The sequence below is a fragment of the Mchenga conophoros genome, linkage group LG13, assembly GCF_057382185.1.
Source record: "Mchenga conophoros isolate Kocher_MC1m ecotype Shallow Benthic linkage group LG13, M_conophoros_male_GT1.1, whole genome shotgun sequence".
Lineage (NCBI taxonomy): Eukaryota > Metazoa > Chordata > Actinopteri > Cichliformes > Cichlidae > Mchenga > Mchenga conophoros.
In genome coordinates this window covers 24347060-24357696 of record NC_140538.1, presented here as the reverse complement: position 1 = coordinate 24357696, position 10637 = coordinate 24347060, and the positions used below count along the sequence as shown (strand labels likewise).

At 43.2% G+C, this 10637-nt stretch overlaps 1 protein-coding gene across 2 annotated transcripts; it reads left to right on the top strand.

The window, feature by feature from the left end:
• The first annotated feature begins 1857 nt into the window (after positions 1 to 1857).
• LOC146561351 (transmembrane protein 121) lies at positions 1858 to 5002 on the top strand. Of its 2 annotated transcripts, none has more exons than XM_085297371.1 (2): positions 1858 to 2936; positions 3220 to 5002. In XM_085297371.1, the coding sequence occupies exon 2, from the start codon at positions 3426 to 3428 to the stop codon at positions 4374 to 4376; it is 951 nt and encodes a 316-aa protein (XP_085153497.1). In that variant the 5' UTR covers positions 1858 to 2936; positions 3220 to 3425; the 3' UTR covers positions 4377 to 5002. The 2 variants fall into 2 exon arrangements, with proteins under 2 accessions (XP_085153497.1, XP_085153498.1); XM_085297372.1 differs by having other exon boundaries at positions 1858 to 3111.
• Positions 5003 to 10637: the final 5635 nt, after the last annotated feature.

Here is a 10637-nt window from a genome sequence, read left to right as displayed (position 1 = left end):
AAGATATAAATTATATATTAGTGGACGAGATGTGGGAGGAATAAGAAAGAGGAGAACACGCGGTGTATCAATCTCCATACTGATTCTAGGGGGAGTGAACCTATTAAGATCACAGGGCTGTTCCCGAGCGGTATAGGCAAACCATCTACTGATTTACATTACAATTCAGGCGTTCAGCCGACACTGATACCCATGTGGCTTTGAGTGAAATAGTGTAGCAGGTGTAGCACCTACCGTAAGTGCCCTGCTCATGGACACATTTCTGTTAGTGTGTGTCTGCTGCCTGTTGTGGGGATCAAACTTGTGACCTTTTCCTCAAACAACCACCCAGCCGCCATCTTTAATAATCAGTTAAATATGTTGCAGTAGCATTTTGTACCAGCTGGTATTAAACTGATGACTGCAATGTGTTGTGATTGTCAAAATGCATTAAAATGTTGTGGATGGAACATCAACTTTACAGTTTGCAAAGAAGGGTATAATTCATCATCATGGCCCAATTATGGTCGATAAATCCAGAGGAAATAGTCAATAAGAAATCTGTTGAAAGGCAAATGGCTGCTTCACTTGACTTCTTTTTCAGACCTCCATATGCTTCCATGATAAAGGCATGATAGAAGTTATAAACAGCCGTGGTTGCAGGTGTCAGCTGATGCGCAGCTGGTAATTCTGTAACCATATCCATTTGAGTGCAAAAAAGAAAAAAACAACAAATAAAAAAAATCAGCATGATTGATTGCAATTATGTTTTGTTGTCATTCCAGAGTCGGATGAAAAGTGCAGCCACGGTTGCATAGAAGACCAATAGTTTTTGACTCTTCAATAACCGCAATTCATGAAGTGAGCAGTAAATGGCTTCATACTGTACTAATGAAAGCAGTTTGGTTCCTCTGAGGGAGGATTATCCCTAATTGGCCCAGCTGGATAAACAGAGCTGGTGGTGTTAGCATACTGCATGGCAAAGCAAACACACCAACCTATTCCTACCTTTCTAAAAAAATTAACTTTCTTTTTTTTTTAGAAAGGTATTATCTCCAAGCCCAGGCATTATTACATCTCAGGGGATAAAAATGTTTCCTTTGACATTTGGTCCCACCCAGCACATCTCCCAGTGTTCCTTTTTCCTCTCCTCAGTTCGTGTCATCCTTCCTCCTCGTCACTTTTCCCTCCCTTTCTTTTTCTCTACGTCTGTACCTCCCCATCTCTTCTCACCCCTCATCTCTTTGGGTTACTGGCCCTGTCTTAGTCTCCTGATTCAGTGCTCCATTGGTAGATCAATAGAAAGGCTCTCTGTCAAGAGAGGCGTTGAAACCCCCCCCCCCCCCCAATACCCCCCATCTTCCTCTCTTCAATCCCCCTCCTACCCCCACCCCAACCTCCCCATGTCTCCCCAGATGACTGCAGACACACATCCTCCTGGGAAGCTGGCTTTCTACATCCCATACTGGAGAGCATCTCCCCCCCTCTCCTCTCCGGATCACTTTTCATCTCCATTCACCTCGAACTTGGGAGAGGTAGAACTGCACGGCGCCATAATGGGCTTTTTAAAGAAGACGGAGACCGGAGGCTTTTTCTGGGAGCCAAAACAGAAAACAGCCCGAGAAAATAGGATATCAGTGCAAGACACAATGTGAAAAGCAGAAAGGGAAGTGAGAGAGGTAAAGAAAAAGAAAGGCAAGGGAAAACAGGATGAGAGAAAGAGAGAGAAGTTGTGCATTCAGCTAAGCTGCAGAACGCTGGCTCCCTCCCCAACCTCTTTCCCACCCTGCTTTTCTCCACCCCCTGGAAAAGTGTTCTGTCTCTCTCTCTCTCGCTCTCTCTACCTCTTTTCTCTCTCCTCTCTGCAGCTGTGGTCTGCTGAGTGTCACCTCCACACAGCAAGTGCCTTTACTTGGGCAGAACAGGGAGAAGGAGCGTAGCTGTGAGAGAGACACACGGAGAGAAAGGGGGAAAAAATCTCAGGAGTGTGTCTCAACGCACCAGAGGAGCATCTCTCTGACTTCGGAGAGGGCTGAAGAGCGCACAGAGACTGACGGGCAGAGACAAGCAGCGGCGTTGGAGTATAACAGTGCTGGTGGTGTTGGCAGAGCACGCCGAGTGGACACAGGGGAATCCACCGGCGCTGTTGATCCTGGTGTCCCTGGCAAGAAAGAAACAACAACAAAAAAACTGCTTGAGCGGGAGACAGAAAGCGGTGCAGCAGCCAGGATCTCGCCAGGGGGGCAGCATTTTACAGCGACAACGAAGCGTGGAGACAGCTGAAACCTGCGCGCAGACACACTCTCTCTCCCTCACACGCGCGCATGCACACACACACATGCAAACAGTGAGTGTGAGCGAAAAGGGACGCTCGCGGTGCTTTCAAAAGAGCCACAAAAATCCTTCTTCTTGTGAAACGCACATACTTGCACAGGAAAACAACACAAAACATTTCATCTTCTTCGGCCAGGGATGGTGGATGATGAAGGAGAAAACTTCTGGAGAGGAAATTGTCTTTGAAGCAGGACTTACTGCTGAGGTTTTGTATTTTTAATCAACTTTGTCACCACCACCCTGTTTTTTTCTTTTTGAAGTTGGGGCATTTTAAAGCCTCCGTCTAAGCACAACAACTAAACAACCTCTATTCTTAGAGGCAGAAATTGAGAGCTGTCTTTGTGACCATCAAGATGTCTATTCCTGATTCGGTCTGATTGGTAAGTGGATTATGACGGCAAGATTTGGGGATTTTTCTTTCACCTGAAGAAAGAAAGAAGGAAAGAGCGACAGAAACCTATCCATGATTGGTGGATTTATGGCTGTCAGAGAAGGAGAGGATCCCTTGCCTTTTCTCCTCTCTTCTCCTGTGGATTACAGATGGGCTTTGTGATCTCCCAGTGCAGTCTCATGGATGATCGCTCGCTGCCAGTCATTAGGATAAAGTACAAAGAGGGACACAAGTGAGTATTCAGCTGGATTTTTATCTCTCCAGCTTAAGCTTGCATGAAAACAAGGGTGTCGAGAGTGAATCTGTAACGAGAGCACATCGCAGCAGCTTTTCTCTTTTAATAAGAGAAACTGCAACTCGCTGATTAAACTGTTGTGTTCCCTGAATAATTATCAGAGCGTAAAAAGGTAGGCACATCCTGAGATATTGATTCACAGACAAGTGAAGCTGTATGTTTACAGACCGTTTACCAATTAACACAATTTACTAAATGAGGGGTGCTGTCTACCCGGCAGGTGGCTTGGGCACAGGCGGAGATTGATTGAAGTGATCTGTGTGAATCCTATTAATGCATCCTGGATTGTGGCCAAGAAAGAAGCAATGGAGGGGAACACCGCTGTCTAGCAGCGCTATCTGATCTGCCTCTCACTGGACAACTGAGGACCCTCTGCACTCCCTCTTCAACGACAAACCTCCTCTTCTTCTTCTCAGACAGGCAAGGATGGTACCCCCGCCTCCCACCAACAAACCCCACGTGTGCTTGTCCACCATTCTGATCATGAGCAGCATGGCGCTGATTGATGCCTACCTGGTAGAGCAGAATCACGGCCCCCGCAAGATCGGCATCTGCATCATGGTGATGGTGGGAGACATCTGCTTCTTAATTGTCTTGCGTTACGTGGCAGTGTGGGTGGGCGCCGAGGTGCGCACAGCGAAGCGAGGCTACGCCATGATTCTCTGGTTTCTTTACATCTTCGTGCTGGAGATCAAGGTTTACTTTGTGTATCAAAACTACAAAGCAGACAGGAAGAGCTTGGACGCTCTCGCGAGGAAAGCCTTGACCTTGCTGCTGTCTATTTGCATCCCAGTGCTGTTTGTGGTGCTGGTGGCTATCGACCACATGGAGTATGTTCGAGCCTTCAAGAAGCGCGAGGAGATCCGTAACCGCCTCTTCTGGGTGGTGGTGGACTTGCTGGACATACTGGACATCCAAGCCAACCTGTGGGAGCCACAAAAGAAAGGGCTTCCTCTGTGGGCCGAGGGCCTGATGTTCTTCTACTGCTACATCCTCCTGCTCGTGCTGCCCTGCGTGTCCTTGAGCGAGATCAGCATGCAGGGCATCAACATTGTCCCCCACAAGATGCTCCTGTACCCCATCCTCAGTCTTGTGACCATTAACATCATCACTCTGTTCATCCGCGGGGGGAACATGCTTTTGTACAGGGACGCCAGGGTATCTGGGATCCTAATAGGAAAGAACATCTTGGCCATCATCCTAAAGACCTGCAGCTTTGTGCAGTACAGGAGACAGTTGCAGAACGCTCCTCCCGCCTTCGGGGTCGAGCTGCAGAAAAACTCAGTGGCCCACGCTCGCCCTGCCCCCACCCCTCCTCAAGTGGTAATGCAGGACCAGACACCCCTCCCCGAGGTGACTACTTGCGAACACACATGACAAAACAGCGGGGCGAACCCTGGAAATGTCAATACAAGTGTATATGACCCTCAGGACGCTGGCGGGGCACAGTTTTCCACACCTTTTAGGGCATGCGAACACTCATGTGAACACACGGGAGATCAACATCTCCTCTGATGCTTCATGGCACAGAGAACACTGCAGACACTTAGTGATGATAGAGCGTCGGATCCAAAGCTGTCATTGGTGCAAAATACAGTATTATTTGTGACTTTGTTAAAGCGTTTCCTCCAGTAAATCCAGTTACCTGTGTATTTTTTCTAATTGTACAACTGAAAGAAAAAAGAAAAACAACCTATTGCAACTATTGCAAGATTAGAGGAATATATTTTTGAATTGTGTGTGTTGCATTCTAATCTTAAATTTAAGGGTCTGTGTGGTGTGGTGTGCATTTTCTGTTCCTCGATTGTTCCTTGTAGTCGAGGGCTTCAACGTGTCCGATTTAGAGGGAGCAACCAATGAGAGAATCAAACAGTTAAAAGCTTTCTCTGGAAAGAAGTGTTTTTATATGTGATTCTTTGATAAAGTATTGTGTACAAGATAAAGGCTCTCCTGCGCTCTCACTGGCTGTAAAAGGGGTTTTTCATAAAGGCATTTGAAAGTTACTGGACCAATCGACTATATTTCACCTTTTAATTAAAATTCAGCAAATGTTCTTTAATTAACCTGGGATACAAAGAAAGACAGACAATGATTTTCCCCCCCCTTTTCTCACTGGTTCAATCTACAATTAGAGGCTGCTTAACTGGCAAAGTGGTGCCTTTGCAGTGTCATTCATCTTGAGAGTGATCATACATTCCAGGGTGGCAATTTTGGGGGACATTTGAAATGAATTATCTGCACAGTTATGAACCGTTTTATCACAGCAAAAGGCTCACTGAGATGCAGTTAGCCACAGGATAAAGTACACAGCCGAGGGCCGGCACTGCAGACGGATAAATGATTCCCAAATAAGGAAGCCCGTTTAATATCCTCCTCAGGCAAACAGTAACTATCTGTGCTTGCGCTTCGTGGCGGCAGCAGTTCTAAGCACTGTCATTTTGTTCCTCACACAAAAGATAAAATGGATACCTCGGTCCAGTGATGTGAATCCACGCAACAAGCCAAGAAAACATCATGTCTTCTAATATGATAAATCTCTTTCAGCCCTCAGCTCTCCGCCACCAGTTGAGTCAGAGCTGGAGCTTGTTTGCAATTTCAGCGATGGACACGCTTAAATTTTTTGCTAAATCTCAATATGAATGTCAAAGACAGAAAAAAATGCTGGGAATGACATATTTGCTGCAAAGAATATTTTTTACTGGGCCTTCGCTATCTATCCGAAACATAAAACTGAAGGTCAGGTGCTTTAATTTGATGCAGTGCACAAATGACACTGGCAGAGGTGCCACAAAAATGTGAACAATGTTTTTGCAAAAGGTTCCTGCTCTTGTTCTTTTTATTTTATTTTATTTTTTTGCATAATCTTTCTCACTGCATGCATAATGTAAAAAGCACAATGATTATCGAAACCAGTGTTTTTTATCTATGCAAGGCTCAGTTACAGGAATGTAGCAGCGTTTGGTGGCACAAAACAGGCTGTTGCATTAAGACTGCTGCAGCTAGCATTATTTTGTCAGTGTTGTTGGCTTGTAAAATTACAGCATCAGCAATTTGGACTATAATACACAATTGAATTGTATTGTTTTTGCAGAACTGATGCAATGAAAAGAAAGCATTCATCCTTTAAAATAGTATTTGTGATTTAAAACAATGATCAAGTGTTTTTTTCTGAAACTGGCAGCCTTACATCTCTCGCTGTATGGAGGACCACATAACAGCTTTCTATTGGGTTCTACAAACAAAAGGAAAACTGCCATTTTTGCAAAAAACAAACAAACAAAAAACAAACCCAAAACAAATAGTTTGTTGTATAAATCAAAGCATGAAAATCCCTATATAAAGGGGGGCCATTCTGTTCCTTTCCAGCATATTTTCATCTTTTGACTCCAGTAGAGTAGCTTTGCATAAGTCACAGGTCAAAAATAATTCTTATTTCTTACACAGCCCCTCACTTCATCCATTCTCTGAAACCCCCCCATTCCCTTTCCTTTAGGACTACTTTCTTATGACTCTCTGCCCTTTTCAAACAGATGTTTGGAGCAGCGGGTGGATGAGGAGATCCGCTCATTAACATCACACGCAGCCGAGAGAAGGAAAAACTGCATTTTTACATACACTAATCTCCTTATTTGAAACTTATGATGTATTTATTTAAAATATAAACATTCATCACTGCATGACATAAACTCACCAGCCAGTTTGTTAGGTACACCTGTTCAAGCTCTCTATCCATCCATCCATCCATTTTCTTCCACTTATCCAATTCAGGGTCACAGTTGGGCTGGAACCTATCCCAGCTGTTTTAGAATTGGGGGGGGGGCACATATCGCAAATTTATCACAGGGCTATTACAGTCCTCATTAATGCAAATCTCTAATCAGGCAGTCACATGACAGCAACTCAGAAGATTCAGGCATGTAGACATGAAGGTAAGGGAAAGTTCAAATTGAGCATCAGAATGGGAAAGAAAGGTGATTTAAGCAACTCTGAATATGGGATTGTTGTTGATACCAAACAAATGGACTGAATAAATGATAAATGGACTTATATAGTGCCGTTCTAATCCATTTGAGTGCTAAAAGTTCTTTATACGACATTTTCCATTCACCCAAGCACTTTTTTCTACATAAGCGCTTTCTATCTAACAATCACACTCTGAGAGATGCATCAGAGAGCAACTTGGGGTTAGTGTATTGCCCAAGGATATTTGGAATGCAGACTGGGAGCAGTCAGGGATTGAACCATCAGCCTTCTGATTAGTAGATAACCTCCTGAGCTGCAGCCACCCCTTAGTAGTTCAGGATTTTAGTATTTCAGAATCTGCTCATTCAATCGATATCTAGGTTTTATAGAGAATGGCATGAAAAACAAAAAATATCCACTGAGGATAAATCCCTCAATGATGTCAGAGGAGAATGGTCGGACTGCTTTGAGCGGATAGGAAAACAGCAGTATTTCAAATGAACCCTTCTGCATACCTTGTTACAATTAAAGGTATGCAGAAGCAGAAGACCACAGCAGGGGTCATTTGATATCTGCAGTAACTGTGTGATGCTATAATGTCAATATGGTCCAAAATCTCTGAAATGCCACCGTGAATCTATGCCACGAAGAAATAAGGCAGTTCTGAAGACAAAGGATGGTCCAACCCAGTACCACCAATGTGTATCCAACAAAGTGGCCAGTGAGTGTATATGTTACAGAAAATACAGTACTGTTCAAACATCTTGAGCCACCTCTTATTTCTTTATATTTTGCTTGCAAGGAGCCAGACAAAGTGCATTTGAGCAATAAGCTTCTATAAGCTTTCTGAAGGTTATTCAAACATTTTCTTTGGACATTGGCTACTTTTTGTAAACCTATTGTCTCTCACCATTTTAGAGGTCTGTTAAGCTACTTAACACAGACCTATGACTCATTCAAGGATAAAAAGAAGACATCTAACTCGAGGAATGAACCAGTGTTGTGTCTACACGTAACAGAGAACTTAGCAGAGAGCCAAATTTAAATTCTATCTTTAGGCACTTTGTTACTTGCAGCCTGTCACAAAAACAGATGATTTGTTTTGATTTCTTTAGTTGAATGTAATCTGAAAAATGCCAAAGATAACACAGTTTGACAGGCACAAAATACGCTGCCATGTTCTACAGTATGTGGACTCCTCTATGACAAGAACTTGGTGACAGTGGGAAGGAAAAACTCCCTTTTAACAGGAAAAACCTCAGGCAGAACCAGGTTCAGGGAGGGGCAGCCATTCACTGCGACCAGTTGGGAGTGGTAGATGGCGAACTGTAGATGGATCCACTTACTGTGGACCCATCAGAAATGGTCTCAGTGAAAGGGTGGCTGTCAAGAAGCCATTCTTAAGAAAGAAAAACAGGGAGAAAAGACTGAGGTATGCCAAATTACACAAGAACTAGACTTGTCAGTGACAACAGGCCTTATGGAGTAATAAGTAATGACAGAACAAAAGGCAGCCAACATCCAAAGAAGAAGCTGAATGTCCTTGAATGTCAAGAAGCCTGGAGAACTATTTCTGAAGACTTCTTAAAGAAATGACACGAAAACTTGCCTAAGAGAGTTCAGGCTGTGTTGAAGAATAAAGGTTTGTCAAACCAAATACTGACTTTAGAATTGTACCACAAACAAAAAGCTTACCACTTATCTTGTCCAATTTTGAAAACACAGACTACAAACACTATGTAATTAATTAATTTCATTCTTCTTTTATGTAAAAACAAAAGAAAAATGTAAACGGAGAGAACGCATTCTGCAACTTCCATTCATCCTGCAGTACCAAGATTATTTCAGGACTCCTGCTTCCTAATGACAGAGTACAGGCACAGATTTCAAGGGTGAAAGACGAGTGCAATGCATAAAGAGCAGAGAAACTGGAGAGTTTAGGGCTACATACCTGCACATGCGCGCACTCATTTGCATTATCCAGGTTCCAGTTCATGTGACCTGCATGCCATTTGACTGTGTGAAGAAACAACTGAACACACTGTGCTGAGGAACGTTATGCAAATTAATGCTAAGATTCAAACTCAGGTCCTTCTTGCTGTGATGTGACAAGGCAAGGCAAGGCAAGGCAAGGCAAGTTTATTTGTATAGCACAATTCAACAACAAGGTGATTCAAAGTGCTTTACAGAGACATTAGAAACAAGAACAAATAAAAAGCATGATTTAAAATTGAATAAAACAAGCAAATAAACTAACTAACTAATTAACAAACAAACAAACAAACAAACAACAGTATATAACTGAACATTTCTGACACCCAACAAAGCACACTCTCCTTCCTTCCAAGTAAACTTCATGCACAGTCCAACTGCGGCATGTTTAACACGGTTATGCTTTGTTTCACAATAACAAGTGATTTTTTTTTAATTTATTTAAAATTATGCATATGGTGGGTTGCCATCAGTGCGACCAGATGATGTAGTACAGTCACACAGCAAAACCAGATGGCTGGAGAAGTGATAATGAGCTCATTCTGGCTTGCTCCAAAAGTCTTCACTTGCTTACAGCATGTAGAGTGTTAAATCAAACATAAATAGAATATCAGTATATCTATTCCTCTGCTATCACTATATAATTGCACATCTGGCAAATTACAAAAAGCTTTTATTCTTTTTTTTAAAACTTCTTCTAATCATCTGCAAAGCACTTACTACTGTTTATGCCAGCCTAGGTTTATTATCTTAAAATGGTTTTAAAAGCATGAAGATTATCTACACCTTGAAAGCCCGGCTGTCCCTTTGGGCATTCACCCAACCCAATCAACCCCCACACACCACTGCGCATCACGCGTCCTGCACTGCCAGCTCCTGAATGAACGTTACATTCATCCAGATGACTGTGGGTTTTTTTTTTCTTGATTTGCTTTGCACTCTCAAATGTTAATAAACTGGAAAGGCTGCACCTCCACACTTACTACATTAACACTGACAAAGCAGCCCATGCCAAGCGAGCGAGCGGGGAAGACAAACAGCTGCAGTAAATTCACAGCCTGACCTTCGTCAGTCTTGGATGGCGGGTAACAAATGTATTTTTCCATGGGATGCATGTTAGAGCACGAGGAGGACAAAGCGGCGCAGAAAAAGAATGGTCACCGAGTATTGATTATGCTGCGTAGAGGATAACTGATATTAGATTTAAAAAGGGCCACTTTCCCAAAACAAATAACGGGGATGTTATTTGGATACAGGAGATTTATTGCGATGCTGCAATACCGTGTGTATTTAAAGCTTCTCTGTGATGCTGCAACCAAACAGTGGTGCAGTCAGTTCACGTGATTATGGATGCTTTAATCTAAAATTTAGATGCTGTGCACATGAGCAAAGCAAAGAAAGGTCACAAAGTCTGCAGTCTGAACTCATCCCAGTCCTGCTAAACACATGTGCGCGCTCTGATTTTCCGAGCACGTGAACATTAGCTGTGAGCAACATCCTCAAACAGTTTTGCTGAGGAGTCGTAATTACCCGCTTTTCACTCGAAACACTCGTGCAACTTATCTTTTTCAGCACATTCAATCACCAGATTACAACCAGCGTAATTACAAAACAGATTCCTCACACATCCCCTCAGCCACGCATGCATGAATTTTACGAGGAAAGAGCCGAGGGCACGGTTGC